Source organism: Scomber scombrus, chromosome 22 (assembly GCF_963691925.1).
Source record: "Scomber scombrus chromosome 22, fScoSco1.1, whole genome shotgun sequence".
NCBI classification, from domain to species: Eukaryota; Metazoa; Chordata; class Actinopteri; order Scombriformes; family Scombridae; genus Scomber; species Scomber scombrus.
Window position 1 is genome coordinate 3,158,256 of NC_084991.1, and position 27,269 is coordinate 3,185,524.

The window sequence follows — 27,269 nt, forward strand, 5'->3', positions numbered from 1 at the left end:
ACAGATATGTTGACTTCATATTTTTTGGCAAAAATTTGATTTTGGATTTTGTATAATCTACAAAAATCCTCTTAACCTTCACAAAAGGACCATATTAGTGTTTTATGATCTGACACCTCTATCTACTGGACATGGTTTATCAATAATCTAATAATCCTCCCAAAACTCTTACAAATAACAACTTTAAAAAAGGGAATTGTGATAGTTTGGGTTTAAAAAAAAACAAAAACTATCACCACTATGGTTAAAGTTTAGTGAAGTTTAGGTGCAAAACGACTCTGTTAAAAGGGTCAATTGGGTCAAGTGATCGTGATCATGGTTAACAGTAGTTTTGTTGTTTCTGTGGTTGTTGCCTCCATATTTTCCATTTTTCTTTTTCTCCCTTTTGTTCTGTTTCATGCTGTTGTATTGTTGTTCATAATTCCAATGTATAATTTACAAGTGCTATTATTTTGTACTGTAGCTTCTACTAAAAATTCAATAAAGAAACCATTGTTGACTGTTGGTAGGAAGCACATACCAGTCTGTCTTCTTTGTTGCTTGTTTTGTTGTCCCATACATCCATGACAACCCTACAAGGTTGTAAGTGTTATTTTTCTTCTTTCATCCTGTTGTGTCTTGGTTGAAGACAACAGAGACAACATCTGGAAAGCTTCACAACATCCTAACAAAGAACCGCTGTGTCAGTAAATGTTTTTTTTCTTCCTTGCCTTGTTTAACAAACCTATGATCCACTCTGGGACGTCGACCTATGAGATGCTGTCGATGCTGTCAGGTAGAACACTAGTGTGTAATCTGTCATGTCTCTAGACAAAGTTACAACAAGAATGTATGACTCCAATTAAGTCCATATATAGACGTGATGAAGTTGATAATTATGCTATTGTACGATAAGTCGATAACATAATTATTGTAAATATACATCTCAAAGGACAAAAGTATTGTACGTATAGTAGAAGCCCTGTAGTAGTTGTCACATGGTCTGCAGAGGAAGGAAGTCAGAGGGGATGGAAAAATCATCATCTTTGACACGGGAGTCTTTCCCCCGACCAACAGCCGATGTTGGCAGTGGTCTAAACCATGACCACGATTTTTCCCCCTTACAAAGTTGTTTTAGTGGCTGAACCTAACCAAACGTTAACCACAGTAGTGTCAGATCATTTCAACAGTGATTTACAATCCTTTCAGAAAGCACAGAAAACTGATGCTGTCTTGCTGGATGAGAAAATACTTGTTACTTGTGGCAGTTTTTAAGTTTTTAAGAAGTGCATCCTAACATTCAGCCATCATGTTTGCTTTGTAAAAAAAACAAACCACAGAAAGTGACTGACTGTATCACTGTAGCATCACTTATGCAGGAAAACTACATTTCTGACACTCCCAGGATCTGCTGCTGCTGCTGACAGCTCTGTGCATCAGCTCGTGACGTGCCGTCCCTCCCTCATGTCAAACACATGACCCCAACACAGCTGTCATCATATACTACCAACCATCTGGAATCAGTCGAACACATTCAAGACATTTTTGTAGGGAAGAAAGATGGAAGGAATAAAAAAAGAAACTCAGAAAAAATGTTACATTAACTTTTATGATTTTCTTAAATTAGTTCTGAAAACCGTTACAAAAACAAAACCCAGAGACAAACAGAAAGACCAAAAAAAAAAAAAAAAAAAGCTTCTCCCGAGATCCCTCTCCTGTTTTAACATTTCATACATGTGACGTCATAGCCGGAGGCCGCGAGTCTCTGACCTTTAAACCTTGACCTTCTTGTCCAACCACAGTCTGTATAACAAGGCACCCTGACGGAGCTGGAGCCCGTCGTGCTCAGTGTAGGCCCTCACTTCATGAGATGATAAAAAGTGTTCTGCTATAGAGAGACAAAGACAAGCGCTTACAGTACGTACAAACACACACTCTGTTGTGTTTTTTTTTTTTTTTTTTACAGTTTCTCTCTCTCTCTCGCTCTTTCTCTCTCTCTCACACACACACACACACACACACACACACGCTTAGTCACAGACCAAAGGACTGCACTGTACATGAACTTTATCGAATTTTGCTGGTCAAGGACATATATATTTATAATGCAGACCTTTCTCTGGAGTCCACACACACACACGCACGCACACGCGCACACACACACACACACACAGGCCAGCGGTCCTGTCCTGGTGATAGGAATATTCCAGTAGGGGCTCTGTACAGTGCTCCAGGTCCCACACTGCTGTGATGCCAACCCCAGCCCCTGCTACTCCATCCGGTTCTGATGGCACTGTGGGACGAGGTTTTTTTTTTCTTCGTTTTTTTTTCTTGTGGGATCCATTAAGTCATTAAGTCTGATGTGGTCTGATCTGGACTGAGGTCATTCACTTTAGACTGGAATCCACTTCAGATCAGGTCAGACCCCGCTCCTCTCTTCTTCATCCCCCTCCTCAGATGCTGCAGTCCAGCTCGTCTACGCTCTGAAAACACAGAGAAAGAAAGATTTTCAACGAGAGGAAGCAAAGAAAAGTCCCTCATGAGAGATTGTGAGACCTCAGAATAAAAAACCATAACCCACATGTTAAACACTTTTTAAGTGCTGCAATTTAGAAATTTAATTTTCCAAACCAACTAATTGGTTCCAGAAGATATGATGAAAATACTACAATATACAACACAGGTCCAGAAACAGGTCATGAATATTCTGATGAAACTCTTTACATATATTTTAATATTTACTCAAAGGAATGGTTTGATCTCTTGGGAAATATGTTGATTTATTTCAAACAGTGAAATGAGAAGATTAAGATCAATCTCATGTCGGTACATTATCTGGACACAAACAGATATGTTAAAAACAACAGCGTATCCATCTGCTAAACGTCTCTTGTGTAGTGTCTCCAGCTATAGTGTGGTTTGCCAGATATGATTAGTCAGCACAGGTTTTGGTCTCTGTACAGACATGACAGAACCAAACCTGCCAATCTCACTGTGAGGACAAGACCCCAGGAAGCCGTATGTTTGCCAAGAAATAGTTCAGACACGTAACTCCCCTTAAAAACACAAGCTGTTGCTTTTACACTTATTTTTCACTTTGAACAGATTGAGTTTCCTCCTGTTTCCAGTCTCTATGCGAAGCTCAGCAGAGGACCACATCTCACTCTCAGAGAAAGTGACAGAAAATAACAGCAAATACATACATTTCCCAAAATCCTGATCTATTGTTTTAATCCTACTTTTGTCTTCACATTGACCGTGCAACTGTTGTCCTCCCAGGTCAAAATGGACCCGGTCTAGTTTGACTGTTTATAAAGCATATGGTATAAATGATCATCCAATTCTGTGTTTGATCTTTTTAACCAACTTCAGTCCAAAGTATTGCCACAAGTTTTACACATATTATTGGAAATTATGATAAATAGTCCTCATTTAAATGAAATGATCCCTCATTTTTGAGTTAACGCCCATTGTCCTCTTGGGTCAAAATTGACCCTAGGACAACAGTAGGATTGATTTTATATGTTTTGTACTTTATTCACTTAATATTGTAATTCTACAACTGCTACACCTTCCCTGTTTTTTCCTCATATCAAATCAAGGGTTCAAGAAAAAAAACACGGGCGTCATATGTTGTACAGATTCTAAAGCCCACTGAGGTAAATTTGGCGTTTTAGACGACAAAACAAAATTGACTTGACGGTTTATGCAAATCTAAATCTCCAGATCTTCTCTCAGTTAATATTTGCGGAGGATTTCAAGACGTTTTGTTGCTTTTTACTGGGGGACAAAAGCAAATAAATAACATTAAAGAGTACAGTCCAAACCTGCTCTAAGTGAAAAGTGCTTTTGTTGTGATTTGGCACAATATAAATACAACTGAATTGAATTGAATGCGAAAGTCTTCAGGATAATGTAACAATAGGTATTTAGGTGTTTTTTTTCCCCCCTATCTGAAGTATTTTCCTGCATGTCCCTTCTGGGTCTCTGCAGTCTATAGTCTCTGATGTCCACTGCTCCTCATGCTGCATTTCAGGAAAGTATGTCAGAAAGTTGCAAATCTCCACTTCACACTATGGAAACTGTGACAGAACAGCCCTCTAGGCCAATGTTCCAATTAAGAACTACTCTCACTGAATTATCTGAGCATCTTCTCACACCCCTGTTCCCCCTGTCTGTTCATCTCTCTTTCCTTCTGCTCCCAGTCAGCTCTGTTCTATGTATGGCCTCTCACCACTGGCCCTTGGCAGCGGTGCTCCTCCTCTGCTGTGAGATGCTGTAGATCTCCTGCAGCTGTTTCTTCTGGTCGTCGCTGAGTGGAGCCGTCAAACACTGGTACCAGGCTGCATCAGTGTTCTGGATCCCTAACACAGTGGAAGAGTGGGTCAACCATTAAATCCAGAAGTCTTGGGTATAATTGTCGCCAAAGGACGCATTTTCCTCCCACATTTTTTAGACTAAACCATTAAGTTGTGAGTGAAAGTTTGATTTGAAAGATTGATTTTTTTTTGTTTTGTCTTGTGGAACCAGCAGGAGGTGAATCCTTCCTCTTCTGCAGTCGTGAATTACATGGCTGATTGACTTTCAACAATGACTTACTGAGCAGGGCGGCGGTGAAGAACTGATACTCGTCTTCTCCGTTGTCGTAGTCGAGAGGTGTGCTGTACTCCTCTAACGGGGTTCCCTCAAAGCCGTCGTCGTCCCAGTAGTCGTCTTCGTCTTCGTCCTCGTCGTCACCCCCTGGGCCAGTCGGCATACTGGACTGCTCCTGCATGGCGTTACGGTTCTCGTTCACCTCGTCTTCATCACTGGGAATCTCCTCTGTCAACACAGAAAACAACACACCTATGAGGATGAAAGACTTTAATAATATTCATATTTTGTATTTAGGTAGCTGCCTAGCATAGCTAATAAGGCACTAGCTAGCTGCTGATGTTTAGACATTAACTTAAAAGCTGTCTGTATCTATGTAATAATACATTACATTGCATAGCATAGTCTTCTAAACCTCTGCAACAAGCTAGTATCTTACCAGCAGATATACTAGGCAGCTACCTAAATACTAAATATAATATACATACAAAGACATCATTACATTACAAATATACACTACAAATACACACAGACAGCTTTGAAGTTAGTTTACTGGACTGTTTAGTCTTCTAAACTTGAGCAGCTAGCTAGTAGTCTACCTTACAAGCAGCTATGCTAGACAGTTAGTTAACGTGAGAATGTTTTCTCTTCCGGTGATTAAATGGCCAGTAGAGAAATATGGATGTAACATTGGTGACACAAGGAATTTTTTTGAAACTTGGTGTGGGTATAGGGTTGTTGCGGTGAAGGAATTTCCTGTGCAGTGATTCAAGTGCCTCAACAGCGCAGTATGTGGTCTATGCGGTATTGGGCGCCTTTTTTTGTGTGTGGTGAAAATCAGGGAATGTTGGTGTGATTATGTGTACTCTGAATGAAGCAGCAGTAACTGACAAACATGGAGAAAAAAAACCTTAAAACATGTTTTGGATTCTGGCTGGATGAGCCTTTAGATTGTATGATTGGTAGAAAATGACTTTACCAGGATAAATGGCAGATTTCTCAGCTGTGCGGTATAGATTACTACTCGCTGGCATCTGGAGCTATATGGCTGCCAAGCAGATTACGTTTGACCATCTGACCCCAAAATGCTCAACCCTTAATATTTTTAGAATGGGGCCAACTATCATCCTGTTTGGATGTAACTTGATGTTCAGTTTGAGAGGGGGATTAAAAAAAAACATATGCCTAAACTGTTGCACAACTGGATGAATTTCTTGCATGTCAGAAATTTTGTTTGGCTGTCCGCAGTTTGAGCAGTTCCATTGATTTCCCACATGGCTGCCATCAAAAGCTCATTATAAACTGTAGTGAGCCTGTTTTAATATTTAAGGGTAGTATTTCATATGTTGCAGCTATGACCTGTGGTCTTTTTATTATTATTTTTGGGGCATTTAGGGCAGAGTGATCAGGAAAGTCCCTGGCTGGATTTGAATCAGGGTTGTAAGGTTGGGGAATTCACAAAAATGTTACCAAAAAGTGTAAAGAAGACAGAAATAATGTTTGACACAGAGTTTTACGCTAAAATACATCTTTTATACATCAGCTGCAACCCAACATGATGCTGGACGGACAGCTGTAGACAAACTGAGCCAGCTTCGACAGTGAAATGATTTTCCAGTAATATTAAACTGTGCAAGTTGCCATGTGTAGAACTTAAAAGCCTCTGTAAATTGGTAGACATGATGATGATGATTATGACTGGATATCAATTTTACATCAAAGTTCTTTTGGTTGTACGTTTTATTTTAGTTCTGTGATGTAATTAAATTCCAAATTCAGATTAAAAGATCACGACTCTTGAATCAATCGTGTCTTTCTCTCCTGTGTAGAAACGCAGATAATCTGATCATGACATGAATAAATTCTGCTCAAAGGAGAAAATTTGTGAATGAAACAAATTTTCTTGCCGCTTAAGAGACAAGGCAACTTGTTATATGTGTGGAAAGCTGGACTTATAGAGTGGATATTGGACAACATATGCACTGATACCGACATATTTGTAATAAGCCAATACTGGCTGATAACATTGATTGACAGATATATCGGTCAGGCTCTACTTCATAGTTACAGATTTTTGCAACTACAACCTAGTGGCCATGATTTAAGTGCAGTTTAAGACACCTCTGTATTGACGTCACCATCAAGGTACTGTATGTTAGTAGCCAAAGCTTCAGTTTGGATAACTCACTTGTAATTGAAGACTTGGTGTATATATGAAAAGAGAAGGTATATAATCTCAAATCACAAAAACAACCCATGAAAATCTCCTTAAAAGAAAACTCAAGCAACATCTACTCTCCGTATGTATGAGCTTGTTGTTTGCCCAGTACTCCCAGTAATCAAATACCTGATGACAGTTTCTCCAGCTGTGTAAGATTGGAAAATTTAGCTCTACTATTTGATATTTGCTCTCTGACATTGTGCTGTTATAGGTTTCACCCATATCTGAATGCCTATTTCAAACCCAATCACATCCCATTTTCACTGGGGGGAAAAGTAAGCTTTTCTATTAGGGCTACACCATCTTGAACCATTTAATGCGGTGAAATCAATGCATTTTAAATACCAAGCCGCAGGAGAAATTCATAGCCAACACTGTAGCACTTTGTTAATTTATCAGTGTGCCCCACAAGCAGTAGACAAGGTTTAGAAATCTAATTCTTTTACGCTTGACTGAAGCGCAGCAGAGCCGGCGAGGGTGAGAAAGTAAATGTGGTGCGGCTAATTTGAGCTCGGGGCTGAATCAAGATTCAAGGAGTGGAATGCTGGATCCGATGCTGGGGGGAAAAAAAGGAGAATCTCATTTCATTATCGTCACTGAACCACTTTCTGTTCTCCTCTCTGCTGTACTTAGTCATTCTACTTTAGCTTCTGTCCTTCGCTCTTGTTCTTCTTTCTGTTCCTGAACTTTTCTCACCGTTCTGGTCTTCTTCCTGAGCCCCTGCACGGGCCAGCAGGTCTGGTTTGTTGATGAGGCGTGAGGCGTACAGATGTTTGAGGCCCAGGAAGAGGAGCAGAATGGAGGGGACGATCTGGGCGGCGACTCCCTCCAGCGCTGCCGGCCGACTGGGCAGCTCCATCAGCACGCTCAGGCCGATGATGCACATCTTACGGTCATGGAGCCTGGAGGGGTGGAGGAGGACAAACACTGAGTTAGAGACATCTGAATGTGTCCGGGTCCTTGAAGACTTGAAGAAAGAACAGTATTAATTCTACGTTTTAGGAAATATGCTTATATACTCTTTCTGAGAGTGAGATAAGCTGAAGTACAGAGCTGGAGTCAGGTTAGCCTAGCTTAGCATCGAGAGGAATACAGCTAAAGTTAAAAAAAAAATACATCTACTGTGTATTTATTTATGTAATACATCATCTTTAGGAGAGAAACATGCTGGAACTATTTCCTCATGAACAACAGCGTACCCATCCGCCCAACACTCTCGTGCAGTATCTCTGGCTGTAGCATGGGTTGCCAGATATGCTCAGTGAGTTTTGGTATTGGTCTCTGTAGATATAATTATACAACCTCAATGTGACAACACAACTAAAAGAAATCACTGTGCTGCACTGTTGTTCGCCAAACAAATAGTTCCAACGTGTAACTCCTTAAATCAAATACTGTTCTTTTGTGATTAGAATCTTGTTGCCGTAATTAGAATTAGATGTGCATGTAAACACAATGAATGCATATATTAAAACACTATGAATCTGCTCTGTTGAAATTAAGCTGATGTTCCATCTATGTCCTGAACGTCCTTTGCCTTTTTAATGTCACTAAAGGGGAAAACACATTCACCATTATACTGACATACATAACGTGTGAGTCAGGATCAAATCCACAGCATTCACCATTTAGCAACTATATGAAATTGACTGTGCTGTGACTTAAAGGCGCAGTGTGTAGGATTTAGTGGCATCTAGTGGTGAGGTTGCAGATTGCAACCAAGTAAACAGTCCTTTGCTCACCCTCCCTTTCCAGTAATGTAGGAGAAAATATGATGACCCTGAAACCCGCAAACAATGTAAAAGCCCCTCTCTAGAATCAGTGTTTGGTTTGTCCGTTTTGGGCCACTGTAGAAACATGGCTGTCCAACATGGCTGCCTCTGTGGAAGTGGACGGCTCCCTGTGTAGATATAAAGGACTCATTCTAGGATAACGAAAACACAACCAATGTTTATTTTCAGGTGATTTTATACTAATTAAAACATACTTATGAATATAATAATCAATTTTTTACCAAGTCTGTTCTGCAAGATGCCACTAAATTCTACACACTGCACCTTTAAATGTTAATATTAACAACAAAATAACTGTTAACTGTGGTTAAGGTTAAGGGTTCACTCACATCGTCAAACTCTACAGAAAAAGAAAGGGTCTTTTTTATCTCACTATTTAGGTTTAACCCAGGTAGGAGTTGGTGGAGACCAAAACAGAGTTCAAAATAAGAGAATGAATATAGAACTTGGATTTGCCATGTGGACAGAAATATGACTCCAAATGAATGTTAATGGTGATCTTGTCTGCTAGATGTGTAAATAGGCAACAGATTAACAAAACATCTAGATTAGGAAACAATTTGGGGTTAGGGTTAGTTGCACAAAACAAATAGACATGTGGACTGGAGGAGCCAAGAATCGAACAGCCGATCTTCCAATTAGTGGACGACCCGCTCCCCCTCCTGAGCCACAGCCACCCCATAATGTACAGTCTGTTTAGTGACTGGGAGTAGTCGTCACAAGCTTCAAGCACCATCTATTTTATGACAATGCAGAAATGCTAATCTTTCTGCCATATGGCTGTGTGACTGGGCACTAAAGGCAATATTTTATCAGGGCTGTGTCTGTCAAGAGTTCTTCTGCTCATAAGTGGATTAAATTCCTTTTTGTTTATAAATGCTGCTCGAAGTTAATTGTTATGATTTTCCTCATTTAAGCTGTGCATGAAGACAACAACATCATCAGCAAAGAAACGTGCCCTAAAGCTAACTTTGCCGATCATTCTGGAAGCATAGGGCCAAAAAAACAAAACATTCTTATTAAACAATTATTTCCTCTAAAATCATGAGAGAAAATTGTGGTCCTCAGTTTACCCAGAATCACTCTACCCTAACCAGATAAGAGCAGCAGAATCCTCCCTCTCACCCCAGGAAGAACTCTGTGTCGTTCATCCACTGGTTGATGAAGTGGGCGGTGATGGGCTGCGGGTTGTGTGGGAAGCGCATGTTATCAAGAGTGTGGATGAGCAGCGCTGGGTTGTAGTACAGAGCGGCGATGGCCACCTGCAGGCACATGGTCCTCAGGTCGCTGGACTTCACCCCCCGCATCAGACGCTCCAGCACCGCCTCCACGAACAGAGGGATGCACTGCAAACAGGAAGAGGAGAAATCAGACTGCAGTTACTCCTACGCTTCAACTTCTTGTGGAAACATTTTTGTATTTGGTTAGTTTATGTTCAGACTGCTCAGTTACAAGCAGCTTGTAAACAGTGGGATTTCTTGGGTGTATTCACAGATTCCTTTGCACCTCGTGTGGTGGGTACACTCAGAATTTAATGAATGCACCAAAGTACAAATAAAATCCTTTAATCTTTCATTTCCTGCTTTGTTTTTCTCAGACTGCCTATTCATCAGTTCACATTATTCATTAAACATGTTTATTTGCAAATGGGAGCCTTTTGCCAGCTTTGTTCTCTCATTCCAGTTTTTAAACCCAGCTTAAATTAAATTCCAGGTGGATTACAAAGTGTGGTAATAAGTTTTTTATTTGGCTCTTATTGCTTGAAAACAAAACAGTTGCTGCTTTGTGGATTCTACATAAGAAGTCCTCAAATGAACTGAACACACAGACATGAGACTGATACTCAGCTTTTTCCAATTTTGTCTACTTTTTTTTAACAAATTAATCTTAGTCTAATGTTACTAATGTATTTGCTGTTGTTTTGGGCTGTATAGCCTGTATATGAAATGAGTGGAATCCTTTAAATCTGCGTGATACTTGTATGATAGATTTGGGTGAGTGATATCATTGAGATGAAGATGAATCTGTCTCTGACCTCGTCGATGCCTCGGCCCCTACACTGCAGGATGATGACTTCCAACAGCTTGGCAGCGTGACACTCTGCGTCCTCGCCTGCGTCTATGGTCAGCACCTGCAACAAGCCCAAAGTCAAAAACAGTCAAGCAGAAAAAAACACTTGATTTCAGTTAAGATCTCATCAAAAATGAAAGAAAGGAATCTCTTTACGCGTGAGTAGTGGCAGGTGCGTGGGAGGGATGACCAATCACAAAATGAGAAAAAGTTACATTACATTGAGTAGCAGTTCATCATTCAGTCCTTTGGGAGACAGGGTCACTTTAGATTTCATAAAAATGTCAAACATTTATAATCTGACCTTTTTGCACATGCTGTAGATGACCTCTAGGTGCTTAGGGTTGGATAGGAGCATGTCTGTATCCACGGTTACGTAATTGTGCAAAAGAGGCATCATATCTGTAACAGAAACACAGACTGTAATTAACAACGTCGACACTTTTTTTGGGTTGGTGCACAATCACAGAAGCACTTCTTGGTGTCTGTGCGACCTACCTGTGAAGTAGTCGAAGCAGTCGTGCTGAAAGACCTCGTACAGGACGCCCAGCAGCTGCCACATCTGGGGGGAGATGGTCTGACACGTGAGGCCGAACGCCAGGGACAGGATCTCCTCGTAGAACTCTGCGGAGGACGGGGGAAACTGATTTATTTTAATGAGTCTCACGCATGCAAAACACATTATGTATGAGTCAGCCTGGAGTGAAAGGGGTAAATGAAAGGAAGTGGAAATGAGTGAGACAAATAAACAGAAAATGGATCTCCTGTTGTGAGAATACTGTTTATAGTACACTGATACATGAGACAACATTAAACGCGAGCGACTGCTGCGGTGCTCAGAATATGAATAAAGAAGAACTGACTTTTATAAGGGCAGTGAAGAAGAAACAGGTTTAAATTTAGTTTCGGGATGTGTTTTATAAGGTCAGTACCAGTGCAGGTAGTGACTCAGATGAAATGAAGAGGCTACGTTTTTTCCACACACAGTGCTAATGTCAGACTGAGTGCAGCTTTGAATGCTGAGATATGTAGGAACACGCCAGCGCTCCTACAAGGACGTCCAACAATCAGCTTATAACTTCAGGTAACTTAGGTAAAAGCTTAAATTATTACCTCAAGCTTAGCTACTTTAAAATGAATCTATCTATAAATGATCTATAAACTCAAAAAATCCCAAATTGCGAGGGGGCTAAATAACAGCAGCTTTAATAGCATATGTAGTTATAGTTACCAGAGCAGAATCAGAATCCTTTGCTCATTAGACTAGACTGTCCATTTTCAGTTACTCATTTTGCATTCAGTGTTTGACTGACTGAGCGCTCATACATGTCAATCAACTCACACCTGAATCCTGCAGCAGGGGCCATTTTTGAACGGGACCTAATCTACCGGCATAGGCTTTGCGATCAATTGGTGGGCCGGGATCGACGTATTGGGCATCCCTGATCTAGATAATGTATGAAATAGATGCAGATCACTTGTTATTATGCTTTATTGAAGCAAAGGCACCTTGCTACCAGGTTCCAGTACAATGTTATCTTAACTAATAGTAATTATGACAAAATGTACAAAAAGAAGAGCCAAGTTTCAATAGAACAGAATTATCCTTTAAATTACAGATCAGATGGACAGGAAAGATAATGACCATATAAGGACAAACAAAGGATTTAGCTGTATTCGTGTGTTCTGATTTATTTATTTTTTTAAGTAAAAAATAAAAATAAAATAAGGTTATGAACAATGTTTGATGCCATCTACAGGTTGTAAATATATAGTCTTTCAATACCAGATGTGCCTCCTCACTTCATTGTGTCAGTGCAGGAAAAACAGCTGCACAACAGCACACACACACACTCACACACACACTGGTAGCAGTTGTAAATAAGCAGTAATGCCCCTGAGGAAGGTCCTCAATGTGATTATGGGGTCGGCACTGATGTGTTGGGCTCCTCCCCCTCCGTGGGGATTCACGCAATAACGCGGGGGGTAAAGAGCACAGCTGTGCCGGGTTGTATGCGAGCACACGATATAGATTTCCCGCCGAAAAATGAGTTCGACCTCCCTGTCTTTCATTTTGTTCATTGTGACCCTCTCCCACTGCTTTATCTGCCTCTGCCTGAACACAGCTTTCCATTCTGGCGGCGGGAGGTTATCAGTTAATCCATTCATTAACCGGAGCGGGAAGGAGCCAATCCACCGCCAGGCAAACTGCTTTAATTACCACATTATCACACATACACATATACATATGCAGATAATTTACACACACACACACCGCTATCTCTCATTTTGACATACTTGGGCAGATAAGCACCTGAACTTAGATACACCCATGTACACAAGAAGAGCTGGAGGATAGAAAAAACTGTTGCAGTATGTAGATATAATGTTATAACGTTTACCAATGCAGTCTATGGGTTTAGTGACTTGGCATGTATACATTTGTTAATTAGCATTTAGCATTAAATGCAAAAATACAGCTGAGACTGATGAGAGTGTCATTAAAAAGTACATTTTGAACAGATAATGGCTTTAGATGAAGAGACAGAATATCAAAGTTATTACAGTTCATTCTCAGGGGAACATGCAAGTGTGAACTTAATGTCACAGCTCTTTTGATAAAGATCTAAAAAGACAACCTCATAGGAGCTGGTTGAAATATGACCCTCCAAGGCCTAGGACAGTGGTTGGATATTGTAGAGGAAATCCATGAAAAGACTAACTCACTATCTTAGAACTAAAGCAGGGACTCTGGTTCAATGCTGGCAGATCAATCTCATAGTGGTGCCAGAGGAGAAGTGGCCACTACCTTGTATTAGAGCAGTACAGTAACAGTCTGTCATCACATGTAATTCCACTATTTCTCAATAATCTGAAGGCTCTTTTATACCGAGATCCTGCATTAGAGCAGTAAAGGAGACCTGCCTCTACTTCCTGCAGAGACTGAGAAAAGTGAATTCGAATAACGTTATTGGTTCAGGACTTTTATTACGCTATTGGCTTATTACATTAAAAAACGGCGCAAAATTATTACGTTATCGTCATTATTATGTTGGCTGCTACACTACTTTTTATGATTTTTAGGTTTTTAAAAGGTGTTAATTTTTTTTTCTTTCATTTTTTTTAAAGTGTGGTTCATTTACACTGAATCAAACAAAGCCGTCATAATACCATCACCATGTGTGCTTTAACACAGCATGCTGATGTTCAAGATTCAGACGTGAGACATGTAACACAACAGCATCAGCTCCATCAGGCTGTCCTTTTTACACAGACATGAATCCAGCACTGTGATAACATCTGTAACCGGTTTATTGTCAGAGCAACTCTGCCCCCCACTCTGTGTTAGGCTGTCTAAAAAGGCTAAAGGCTGTCTAAAAGGCTAAAGGCTGTGTAAAAAGGCTCTTGTGTCATTAAGATTATCAGCTGGGGAAAATTCACTTTGATATGTGGAGCAGCAAGTCAAGAAGCAAATGAATTCATGAACACAACCCATGATGAAAGGTCCACATTTTTAAGTCAAAGAAGGAATCTGATTAAGAGTATGTGTGTGTGTGTGTGTGTGTGTGTGTGTGTGTGTGTGTGTGTGTGTGTGTGTGTGTGTGTGTGTGTGTGTGTGTGTGTGTGTGTGTGTGTGTGTGTGTGTAAAAAAAACACATCTGACTGCCCGAGTGCACACACCTGCCATACCTATGATGGGCTTCTGCAAGACCAAACCGATCACCTGCAAACAGATGCCCTCCAGCTGCTGAGTGATCTGAGAGAGAGAGAAGCGCGGAAAAATACTGAATCAAATATCACATTAATGTACTTTGACAGCAAGTGTTTTATGTGAAGGTTGTGTGTGTGTGTGTGTGTGTGTGTGTGTGTGTGTGTGTGTGTGTGTGTGTGTGTGTGTGTGTGTGTGTGTGTGTGTGTGTGTGTGTGTGTGTGTGACCTCTTTGTGGTCCTCCATGACGGTGAGGATGGTGTCGATGGTGCTGAGGATGCCCAGGGCCATCACGGTCTTGTCCTCGTTCTCCTCGTACTCCTCGCTCTGAAGGACTCGGGTGAAGATCTCCGCCTGCCGCACAACACGTGCGCAAACACACACACACACAGAGGTTACACACTCAGCACATTATATTTTATGCATTAATAAAGGGAGACATTTAGACAAAGAGAAACAAACACAGGACATCAGGAATATTTATAGTGCCGAATTATGTTTTTTAGGTTCTTGCTGAATGTGTATGTCGTGTTCCTAAAAAGGTCAAAGCCCCTGCAACACTTAGTGTACAGTATACAGAACAACTTTATTAATAGATCAACACGTTTCAGCTCACAGGCTTCATCATAAAACACATTACAAACAGCACTTAAATAGAGTAATTAAAAAGCAGAGAGAAAACTTAAAAAAAGGTTAAAAAAAAATTATAATAATACAAAAAATAACCAATTATGTACATCCAAGATGAGTTGGGTATATGGTCATGTGACTTCAGGCCAATCATTAACTCAGAGAGGTAAGTAAGGGGAGTGTCCCAATAAGAGACACAGGTGACATCATATTTGGTCAATAGACTGGAAAAGTGCAACTAAAGGGGTCACACTGTAAGTTAGTACAGAAGTGGCTTAAGTTATATTCAATATGACATACATAACTTAGATGTATATACACATACATATACATAGGCACATGCATGTATAAAAGTGCTGAATGTGGGAGAAGTAGGAAGAGCTACTCGTGTTCCTACCAGGTTCTGTGTCATATCCACAGCGATGGCCGCCACCTCCTGGTTGTACTCGCAGATCATCTTCTGGATGACGTTGGTCAGGTCGTCGTTCTCCGTCTCTTTGACCACGTGCAGCAGCTCCTGCATGACCGGCCGGATGTACGGCCTGATGTACAGCTTGGCTACACACACACACACACACACACACACACACACACACACACACACAGGCAGGAATATAGAGCACAGGATTAAAAGGAGTGTGCTGCTTACTTTCAGACTTAAGTTAAGAGTTCAGGTCAGGGTTAGAACTTTAGAATAAGATGAGTGTCAAATAAATAAGTTATGAAAGGATTCTAGGACACCACATTACCATGTTAGAAGAAAAGTCTACTTTCCAACAGTAATAAGTAAACAGTGAGAAGAACGAGGACAGTGTGGCAGACCTGATTTGATAAAACCAGGATCAGGTTCCAGGATATCAGTAGAGTTATGATATAATGTGACAAACACAGTGTAATGGGAATAAAAATGAGTGTTTTTTTCATGTTTAGTGTCACAGTGGAAGAAAAAAAAAAAAAAAAACATACAGCATCTGGGACACCTCATGACGCCTTGACAAGTAGATGTAGCGTGTCTTTTCTTTTCCTTCCCTCACCTAGTCTGACAGCTTAAAAGATGTGCTGATGTTTGGCGATGTTGAAAAGGAGCACAGCTGTAACGGTGGTGAAGCGGAGGAGGAATGTTTGATTTTTTTAAAAAGTGAACCTGGAACTGTTTGACTGTAACCCTCGAGTCAGGAGCGTTTTACAAAGCTAATCAAACTCAATTGACCCTCAACAGATTTAGACTACTGAACAGAAATGTTCTTTTTTTGATAATATTTAGTTGTTACAAAAGCAGTGATTGGTAATTGAGGTGATTCCAGATGTGATATTAATATAAACAATGTCCATATTCCTCCACAGACCTTGTTCCTGGTTGCTGACCAGTGTCTGCAGAGCGATGGCGGCCTCCACCTTGACGGGCATCTCTTGGTCTTCCACCAGATCCTGTTTGACCAACTCCACGGCGTTCCTCAGCACCAGCTCGTCGTGGAAACGCAGCGGGCTGAAGCTGTGGAGCACCCAGCACGACTGCCGGAGACACAGCAGAGAAGAACGGATTAATACGAGTCACTTCATCCACGGTGTCTTTACATCTGTGAAACCGCCACCATAAGTGCAGTGCTGCTGCTGTCACTGATGTCCCACCAGCTGTGTCATGTGCTTGTGAAGGGATTTAAAACAGTGACTCACACTGACTGAGTGGACCACCCAGCAGGACTGTAGGAGGAAGAATAAAAGCAGTAAGAAATCTCATACAGACAGCATGAATAGTTCATTCAGTGACCACAAGAATGAACTTTTGCAGGGGTCCCTGCCAAAAAACTGTCATACAAAGTAAGTAGTAATCTAGAGAACATATCATTTGTAAAACCACAGGCCTGCCTGGACTCTGCATCCTCCTCCACATGCTCACATTGTCCAACCTCATCAAACATGAAAGCACTTTTTATTAAAAAAAAGTCCTGCTGTTTTCTGAATTTAATATCAGAATCATGATATGAACAAACATCTTCTATGTGAATATTCATCTGTGTCTAACAGAAATATGAATGATTTACTTACTATACATACTATATAATGCCTCTCTGTCTGTGAGATTTTATTACAGTACACTGCACTGCTCACTTTGCCTCTAGGTTATTACTTTTCTGACTCACTGTGTATGGTATAGATATTCTTATTTTATATATATATATGTGTGTGTGTGTGTGTGTGTGTGTGTGTGTGTGTGTGTGTGTGTGTGTGTGTGTGTGTGTATTTATGTTTTTTGTTTAAATAATTCAAAATCATTGAAAACGTCTACCTGCACTTTCCATTCCTGTATTCATACAGTTGTGTATATATATTTAATAGCTGTTATGTTATGTTCTCAAGTTTCATTCTTGTGAATTTTATTTCTGTGAAAGATGCTATACTAAATAAATGTACATGGTCTTTAAAATGCTTCAGTAACTGCGTTTACAGAAGTTACTTACCTGAAATATTAGTGTAAAAGTGTGTTTACAGTCTAAAATCATAGTAATCAAGTTTGCTGACTCATGAGGATTATCACACAGTACTTTAAGAAGTATGATTAATGAATTCTGACTATCGCATCCATTAACCTGAGTATCAAACAAGTATATTATGTAGACATGATTCCAGTATAATGTTGTTTCTTCAGCAGCAGTGTGGCGCCACCTGCTGAAAACACTGCAGCAAGTACATACACAGATAAACTGTATAGTATAGTGTCATCATTATCCAGCTGAGCATCACTATTCTTTTTCTCTTTCTACTGCACATAAAAAAACTAAAGTGTGTCACTGAAAACTGACAGTCTTAACACTGTCACAGTTTATATTGTCCTAAAAATGGTAATAGACTGCATGTGTTGTGAGATTGAATCTGAGGTATGATAGAGGGGAGTGTGTGTGAGATGTTTGTTTCCAGGTGAAGCTCTGCAGTCAGTTCAACTGTCAGTTTGATGCGAGTACAGAAAGTAGCTGAACTGTCAAGCTGGAGAACAAGAAAGGAAACCAGATACACGAGTCAACGTCTAAACAATCTGAAATGTCAGAGTTGAAAGCGGCTGAAAATTCAGTTAATGTCTGACTGACGTTGACTTGCACTAAAAAAAAAGGAGACGAACCGCCAGTTGAAATGAAAGATTAAAGCGGCTCCGTCCTCGTGAGACATTTGCAAAGCTTAAAGCTTTGTTGCGGTCCATGTTAACAAGCTTGTGGTTCTCTTCTTCTTTCCTGCACATCATAACTGTGAGATGAAATACTGATACTTCCATTGTTGCTTATTATGGACAATCCAAAGGTCATGTCAGAATTTTTTATGGAATGCTGCTTTAATATGAAAGAGGTATAAAATATTCATACCCACTGCCCAGCGTGTAAGCCTGCAGTAAAGAGTGCTGTCAGCATGAGAGGGATTATTAGGGAATAACTATACATCACACACAGACTGATATAACGCCACAGCACCACAGCTGGGTTTAAAGCCGTTTCCATAGGCCACGGTTCACTTACCCTGGCTCGCAGGTAACCCAGAGGGGAGTTGAGCAAAGGGAAGACGTAGTTTTGCAGCATCAGCTCCATCTGCTCCCTGTACATCCGCTTCTGTAGGATGACACATGGAAAACACACACAGAGCAAACAAAGAAGATTATAACACAAGAGGATAAAATTTGTTTTTTTTTGTTGAGGAAAACAAGATTAAATCACACACAGTTGTACCTTCAGTAGCAGCTCAGCCAGAGCTCCGATGCAGTGCAGCGCCCCGTCCTTCTTGCGGGGGTCACAGGAGGGGTCCATCAGTATCTGATGGCAGAACTCCATCATCTGAGGAAGAACCTGTCAGGAGGAAAACACAAAGGTTACACAGAGAAAATGGCCAACATTCACTCTCCTTCCAGCTTTGTTTAGATCTTTTTTTTAGTCTCCACTAACTCCTGAGAAAAATGTGTCGCTTTTAGCTGCAGACTGAAAAAGCTAAACAATGAGCTAAAGATGCTAAAATGCTACGTAGAGCTAACTGGAGAAACTGTAGGATTGGGTGCTGATACTTTATTGGTTCACCACCACAAATTACGTGAGTCATTATTTGATCCATAATTGGTATGAATACACATTAATGAAGCTTTAAGTCAAATATTAAAGAATAAACATTAGATGATCTATAATACACTGAGGTATTAAAGGTAGAATTCTTGCTGAGCTTTGATCATAGTCATCAGTCTAAGTATAAAGTCTCACAAAATGTATTTTATTCTATTTTACTCTGGCAAAGAGCCAAACTGTGTATCACATTTCCTTTGGTCTTCTTCTCACCTCCTTCCTCTTGCGGGCAGCTTTACACAGAAGGCTCTGTGCAGCGGTGGATGGAAGGGCGTGATCATCATAGAGGTCTGTAACATAGACAGAGAGGAATCACATCACACATTCAAACACATGATTAACACACACATACCCACTTCCTCCACCACTAAATGCAACGGAAATGTCACAACTGCAGAGTGTAGTTGGAGAACAAAAGTCCTTTTTTTTTCTCCATTTGTTGTTCATGACTGTCCAACAACTCCATGATCATTAAAATGCAGTATAATGTGACAGAATGCTATCAAACCATATGATAAGGGATGGGAGTCATCACTTGAAATAAAGCTGGCTATCAGCTGTAACTGTCTGGTATACAGTGATTCAAGGCCCAGCTGTGGCTCCCCGACCAGCCCACCTGACCATTTAATGATCTGATTAAGTGAGTTCCTTCCTTTCAGGGGCAGGTTTCCAAACCATGACACAAGACAAAAAGATATAACCGACTCAATAAAGGCATGATTAAAAAAAAGTGGTTTTATCGATGTGGAAATGGGACAGCTTCCTCAAACAAAACAAACGCTGGTGTCCCTTCCTGCTCATTACTTTACAATTTTCTTTCAATTTCAGTTTAGACTCAATAAAAGTCCCAAGGTATTTGTAAGATTGCACTTGTTCAATAGTTTGTCCCTTGATAATGGTGGGTTCAGGCGTATTGGCATTATTTCTGAAGTCGATGGCCATATCTTTGGTCTTGGATAGGTTAAGCTGAAGGTGTGAGTGAGTCCTCACACCACTTCAAGAAATTGTCAAGGTATGAAGTTAAAATATTCCCAATATCCAAAAAGGAAAACTCCAAGCTGCTTTATTTGTTTGCTACACTAACAGAAAAAAGGACAAAAGGACGAGCTGGATGAGGAACTTTAAGAACAACAGAATACATCCTTGATTTCTGATTGGCTATCAGTTAACCATTAAAACAGTAAGGCCAGAGCTGCTTCAAGCTGGTTGAGTGAACTGAATGAGTTATAAAGTAAAAAGTATATCAAACAGGGAGAGTTGCAGCACTCACTGAATTTCATGCGGATGTATTCATATGGGTCTTCCTGCCAGAGCTTCTCGTCCTCGTCTTTGTAACACATGAGAGGGAAGATGACCTCCTGACATATGGTCTGTAAGAGATCAGAGTAACATGATCACAGTGACATGAAGAGGAATGCAAGTCTGGTAAATGAAGGAAAATGTTTGGAGAGCTGCAGACGGACTGATGAGATGATGGATTCCCGGGTCTCATCATCTGTGCTCTTAAACACATGCAGAGACAACTTTAAAGCCACTTGAAGTTAAAAAGACATGCAGGTAACAGATAAAATGAACTGGAAGCTCTTTAATTACTTGTATAAAAATCCCTTTCAGCTCTGCTCTCTACTTTACAAACTTCTCCAAAGTCACATTTTGTGAGGGGGATGTCTAACTACACTGATAAAAAAAAGATGAATATGACTTTAATCAGTGTGCTGACTACTCTCAAAATACAACATGAACCAGGAACACCTTCTTTAGACCTGACCCATGTTTAATGATCCTAAACCTGATTAAAACATCATTTAACCCAGCTGTTTTAGTTCATATGAAGCTGCAGATTTAGATCTTTAAGATAAAACTGTTGATGTTAAAGTACAAATGTTAGATGTCCTCCACACATACTGCATCACATTCCTCCATGCCAGTCCTACCTGCATGTGTGGCTTCATCTGTTTCCAGGTCAGAGAGTGTGACAGGCCCTGGTTGAGGTATTTGAGGCTCTGCTGCAGGACTCGAGGAGTAACGTACTGCTTTTGTCTGTGCTGGTCCACCACCTTCAGCAGGACCTTGATGTAAAAACACAAACAGGGACAGCAGAAAAAAACTAAAGCGTCAGAGTCCGAGCAACAAATAAACCATCGTCGGAGGTGATGAGTCTCAGCTGAGGTGTGTTTACCTGCTGTATCCCCACTGAGTATGTCTTCAGGAAGAAGTCTGCAAACTCGTAGTACTCCTTGGTCACATTACCGGGGCTTCCATACCTGTGATTTATTACAGACGCACGTGAGCAGCTGGTAATGTCTCTCTGCAAACTACACATCTGGTTTATTGGAGATTGTGAGAGCAGCTGTGGACTCACCGCTCAAACAGTCTGGTGATGATACGCAGAGCCCACTTCTTACACTTCCACCAAGCCAGCTCGGGACGGTCGTCCTCATCCACCTCCAACGTCTCCTAACAAACAAACACTTCACTGTCAACTTTTCAAACAGAGAAAAAATACAACCAGACTTCACTTCATTTCAGTAAAATGAGAATGTATCCATCCTATAAATAACAGTACGGAGTAGTCAGTATTTTCTGTAGCTGTATTGTAATTAACCCTGTAACACCATGTGTATCATATTTGATAGATGAGTTTTAGAGGCCTCTACATCATCATTGTAAAAAGCTGTTGTATACAACCAGATACATGCAGTGCACAGATAAGCCACCAGGGGACCTTTTATTTGAGGCATCCAACATGGATGGTGTCAATCAGTGAGCCACAACTTTGAGACCTGGATATTTTCCGACTTTTAGAAAAAGTTAAAGTAAAAAAACCTTTCAAATAGTCACTGATACTTCAATAGGAATAGTTACTGGATTGACGGATTGTTGAATGACTATATATTTTGTGATATTTGTGATATGAGCTCAATGCAGGAGCTTAAAAATGTTCTGTTCTGTGTGTTATTGTTTGTTTGAAAGAAAAACGTGTTGTGAGCAAACCAAAAATACAAAAAAAATGTTGTATGTGGTGATACGAGCTTCATGCAGGAACTATAAGGGCTTAAAATATGTTGTATTTAATATGTTTTTATTTTTTTAAACAAACGTGCTACGAAAAATAAGTGTTATTTTATTGATTGGTACCACTTTACAATCAGACTCCCCTTATAAAAGGCATTCTTAATGGATGTAAGTGAGTTATTAATTAGATTGTAAACCATTAACGAACAGTTATAAATGAATTATAACTTAATTTCCCATATATCAATGCAGGGTCACTATTTGGCAAGATGACAGTAAGCTATACTTCTGCATTTGTATCCATGTAGGTTAAATAGTCAGATATTTGTCAGTCAGCAGATTCTCCCCCCATCTATTTTCATGTTTCTTGCAATCTCATTATGAGCATTAATTAATGAGATATAGATATTTATTTATTTATTATAACATATGAAAATAGTTTGTAACTCATAATAAATGCTCATAATTCCATGCTAAGAAATATGAAGAGAATTCACTCAACAAACAAAGGAAAGCAAGGATGCTGCCTGATGAAGACAAAGCTAAGAATCCAATCTGAGATTTAGCAATACAGATGCATATGGGATCACTATTTGGCAAGCAACTGGTCACTGTTACCCTTTTTTGCCAATGAGTTATAACAGCCTAGTGATGACTTAGAAAGGGTCCACAACCTAATAAACAAGCCAAGTATAAACCATCCACAAAGCCTTTATAAGGGAAGACTTATTGTAAAGTGGTACAAATTCATTTTTTAATTATTTGTCAAAAGGTCAGAAAAACACTGCTGTTTCAAACAATTATTTGATAGTTCAGCCTTTACAGGGTTAAAAGGCCAAATCTGGTCCCCAGTAGTGACTAATAACACTGACTCTAAGCTGCTTGGGTCATATTTACTCTTTTCTGGCCCTGAAAAGAGAAAAATAAATCGTATTAAATCATAATCCATGTTTAGTCTGATCCCAGACAAAAACATTTCAGTGGTGCGTTCATGGCCTTGATCTAACATTCCACTGGATTTAGTAAGTCAGAGAGCTGTAATGACTCAAAACCTTTCTAATGATTTGCTAAAGTTTTTCTTTTCTAAACGAGTAAAAAAAACTTGACAAAAAACGTATTGAAAGGGCTTTTGTGAAAAATAAATGCTCAACTCCTCATGGCTCATTAGTGTCATCAGATGTAGATGTGTTGAAGTCACAGGTGCAGGAGTTGTTATGAATATTTATGTGGGGTCTTACTGCAGGGACGTCTCGGTCCATTATGGCTCGGAGGATTTCCATCCACTGAGTCATCACTGTGTTGTTGATCAGCTGGAGAGGCAGCGAGTACTGCGGGAGAGCAAAGGTTAATGCTGTCATCATCATCACTCATCTTCATCATCAACAATATATCAGTTACTGTCATGTATCAGATCAAGTTTAAGGTTTATTTGGGTTAAGTTTTACATAGTTTCTTGTCGTTTGCTTTGACATTTGATTATTAATACTTACAGAGGTCACTAACAACTTCATTATTCAAATGTGAAATGTTACTCTCATTACAAGTCTTGGTCACAGCATTTAAACATTTATTATCATGTGTAAAAGAATAATTTGTTTGTAAAAATGTTAAAACATAAAACTATATCTCCTACTTCTGTCTGAATTGATCTATATGCTATATTTGTTCATTTCCCAAATTTTCCAGATGTGTCCTCCTTCACTGTAAAATCTATCCTCAGTGTTTGTGCAATGGAGGCTTCAAGTTTCCACATCATGTCACAGATGTGTAAGTTACATACTGGACTATGATTCACTCCAAACTAGCTGTGTTTCTTCTTGACTTTGATATGATAAAGACAGTCCTTGAACGCACCATTACTCTTTTTCACAACTATTTCTAAGTGTTTCAAAAAATAGATAACTGTCCAAGAAAAATGCAACAAAATGTAGGGCCCGACTGATACTGGATTTTTGGGGCCGGTAAAAAAAAATCCAATAATTTATATCAATATATTGGCCGATAATCTTATATATACAGAATATGTACATAAAACGCACATTTTTGTGCGCTCCAACATTTCTACAACCTCAAGTCACTGTCCATGCTTTATATCATGAGTTGACACACACACACACACACACACACACCTGTACAAGTGCATGGAAGATCTTGAGGATCTGTTTCTGGATGAGGACAGAGAAGATGGTGCCGTCGGCCATCAGCTGGCTGATGAGCTGTTGAATCCTCGGCAGGAAGATCTGCATGGCTGCCAGCAGCGGCTCCCTCTCGTCTGCCTTCCTGTACCTGAAGTACACACACACACACACACACACACTGATAAGAGCTACTGGAAGGAAAGGAGCATTATTGTTTAATTTTTCCAGCTCCTTCAGTCTGGGAAGAACACAGGAAAGAGACACTGCCTTCCTACAGTTTCATTTGTCCAGTGATTTTAAATACCATGATAACAGATTGATTATAAATGTGATCATATGTACACTCACCAAACATTCTACTTATACACACCATGCTTTTACATATAGAGTACAGTGAAATACAGTGGAGTGATTTCAATATTTCATATGCTGAATTTTTAGAAATTGAGATTCTGTTGTAAGACACACTAATGGACCAATTTTTGTTACTTTGGCAACTCTATTGCCAATCATAAGACTATTATGTCTTATGATTATTTTATTGATTTGAACCTGCAGATGTGTCAGAAATAAAGGTTTCTTTTTCTACACTGATGTATTTTGTCTGACTTTGTACTTGGGTTCTACATTCATGTTATATACAGTACACAGGATATCATTTGTGAACATTTTGGTTTTATTATGTAGTAAATTGTGGTTAAGTAAGAAAATAGTCAGCTATGAAACACTGTGTATGTTAGAGGAACCATTAGTGTTCTATCACAGTACTTCAGTGGCCATTAAAAGAGCACTCCAGCAATTTAATACTGAATTCTATATAGACGGAAGACTCACAGGAGACACATTAATGTCATGTTGCATTGCAGCAAAAGCAAAAACTGATTTATTTGATGCTGGGATCCTGTATAGTTTTACTGGAGCTCTGAGCATTGTTACTACACTGCATCATCACACTGGCTCCATTCAAATGAATAAGAGGGCTACTTTACTCCCTGAAAGCCTGCAGTCCTGCTGTGAGGGCACACAGCTCCCCACGCAGGACAGTCAGAGCAGCGAGGTGGCACACAGGAACAGGAAGATGTTACTCACTCGTAGGTTTTGACCAGCTGGTAGAGAGCAAGCAGGCTGCCGTACCAGCTGCCGCTGTTCTGTGACTGCAGGTACATGCCGATCTTGTCGACGATGGCGGTCCAGCGGCCGGGGAAGTCGTGCTTGATGATGGCTCGCAGACACATGGTCAGCTGGGCTCTGCAGACGGAGCAAAGACATACGGAGACAGTCAGTGAATCAGGCAGGTACAAAGGTCGTTCATTCAGTAAAATACAGGAAAGTTCAAATTAAAAGTTTTAAAAAGGAAGTTTAAACTTTAGTAAATGATATATTTTAAAGTCTATAGGTTTGGAAATGTTGCTTTTCTCAACAGATTAACAGTCTAATGCATTTCAAAAAGACACCAACTTTGTCAAAACAAGGACAGTAAAAAGGAGATGAAGTGAGGAGAGATGGAAACTGGTGGTGTGTGTGTGTGTGTGTGTGTGTGTGTGTGTGTGTGTGTGTGTGTGTGTGTGTGTGTGTGTGTGTGTGTGTGTGTGTACCGTATGGACTCTGGACAGCGGATGATTCCCTCCACAACGTGGTCTCTGATCTGCTGCCGGTCGTTCTCGTGGATGTTAAAAGGAAAGACGACCTCGCCCAGAGACGGCTCTCTGTCCTGCCAGTACTGACTCACCATGTTCTTCAGGTAGATGGCCGCTACACACACATACACACACACACACACACACACACAGAGAATCACAGAGAATCAGGTAAACATGCACACTAGCAACATGAATTTGCACTATATCCCTCTAGTTGTTCATATGATCCACAGACTGGATTTAAAAAGGACTTTTTGACACTCAGAATACAGAAAAACACCAGCCTCATCCTTTAATGAGGTGACAGCATGTGAAGACATTGATGCATGAAAACACTTAAATGACATCTTATCTATTGTAAACAAACTTAACTGACATCGTCAAGCAGGAAACCAAACAAGTTACTCAGCTTTTGAAAGGCAAAGAACACAGTGATTAATGTTGATATTATTTAGCTCTTTGGTGACATTCAAAAAATGTATAAAGTAGTCACGATGTCAATATAAAAACGACGTTGGCCGAACTCATGTCGTATTATCTTTATTAACTACACAATCAAGATGGAAATGGTCTAACGGCGTTAAAGCATAATGACTAGAAAAACATCCCAGCAGTCTTCGGAACAGCAGCAGTATTGTTTTATGGAGTGAACCGTGTTGAGTCTCACCTGCCTGCCGAACAGGAAACTCCACCTGCTCCGACACGATGATCTGAAGCAGGGTCGGAGCGAAGTTGATGATCTTGTAGGACTGAAAGAGAGCAGAGCGGAGACGGCAGAGGATAATCAGCAGAGGACAGAAAAGTGTATTCACTATCAAATCATTTACCCAATAACACATTTCATTTTCCACTTGTGTGTACTGTCATGATACTTTTGATTTTTTGTTGGATGATATATTGTCTCAGAAATAATCGTGATAAACAATATTATTGTCATTTGAAGATCATTTTATACTACTGATATAATGATTATATAATAGTATAATGTAAGGGGGGGTGGGATTGGAGAGTGGGCAGACTGTCATTATGGTTGGGGACAGAGTTATTTACCTTTAATTCTTCTACAGTCTCCACTCAGGACGTACACAGTGAGGAATGGAGGACACTACTTGTTTAACCAATGTGACATGAATAGCCTCTTAGCTGCTAATGTGAAGTGTGGCAATATTGAGGTCAAAGGTCATGTCCATGTATGATACGATAAGTCCATATATAGACATGATGATGTTTATAATTACGTTATGGTGCGATAAGTCGATAACCTAATTATTGTGACAGACCTAGTGTAGCGTCAGCACTTTGGAATAAACTGGAATATTCAGTTAGAATATCAGTTAGTCCACTGATTTATCATTTCAATCAGTTTTAGCTTCTCTGTGTGAAGGTTTGC

At 40.0% G+C, this 27,269-nt stretch overlaps 1 protein-coding gene across 2 annotated transcripts in view; it reads right to left on the reverse strand.

Moving 5' to 3' along the window:
- Positions 1–1,589: 1,589 nt before the first annotated feature.
- ipo8 (importin 8) overlaps positions 1,590–27,269 on the reverse strand; it is a 28,434-nt gene continuing 2,754 nt past the window's right edge. Inside the window, exons 2-25 of one of the 2 annotated variants that reach the window (XM_062443536.1) lie at positions 26,547–26,628; positions 25,835–25,991; positions 25,329–25,487; positions 24,231–24,387; positions 23,340–23,429; positions 21,449–21,543; positions 21,266–21,350; positions 21,021–21,155; positions 20,357–20,456; positions 19,300–19,376; positions 18,706–18,822; positions 18,499–18,588; positions 16,342–16,507; positions 15,393–15,553; positions 14,594–14,719; positions 14,347–14,413; positions 11,155–11,280; positions 10,961–11,058; positions 10,622–10,717; positions 9,712–9,932; positions 7,490–7,695; positions 4,579–4,800; positions 4,214–4,343; positions 1,590–2,462 (exon numbers count right to left, since the gene is read on the reverse strand). In XM_062443536.1, coding sequence (XP_062299520.1) covers position 2,462; positions 4,214–4,343; positions 4,579–4,800; positions 7,490–7,695; positions 9,712–9,932; positions 10,622–10,717; positions 10,961–11,058; positions 11,155–11,280; positions 14,347–14,413; positions 14,594–14,719; positions 15,393–15,553; positions 16,342–16,507; positions 18,499–18,588; positions 18,706–18,822; positions 19,300–19,376; positions 20,357–20,456; positions 21,021–21,155; positions 21,266–21,350; positions 21,449–21,543; positions 23,340–23,429; positions 24,231–24,387; positions 25,329–25,487; positions 25,835–25,991; positions 26,547–26,628 — 2,964 coding nt within the window. In that variant the 3' untranslated portion in view covers positions 1,590–2,461. Of the gene's footprint in view, positions 2,463–4,213; positions 4,344–4,578; positions 4,801–7,489; positions 7,696–9,711; positions 9,933–10,621; positions 10,718–10,960; positions 11,059–11,154; positions 11,281–14,337; positions 14,414–14,593; positions 14,720–15,392; positions 15,554–16,341; positions 16,508–18,498; positions 18,589–18,705; positions 18,823–19,299; positions 19,377–20,356; positions 20,457–21,020; positions 21,156–21,265; positions 21,351–21,448; positions 21,544–23,339; positions 23,430–24,230; positions 24,388–25,328; positions 25,488–25,834; positions 25,992–26,546; positions 26,629–27,269 lie in introns of both variants that reach the window. The other variant, XM_062443535.1, reaches the window with a different exon arrangement.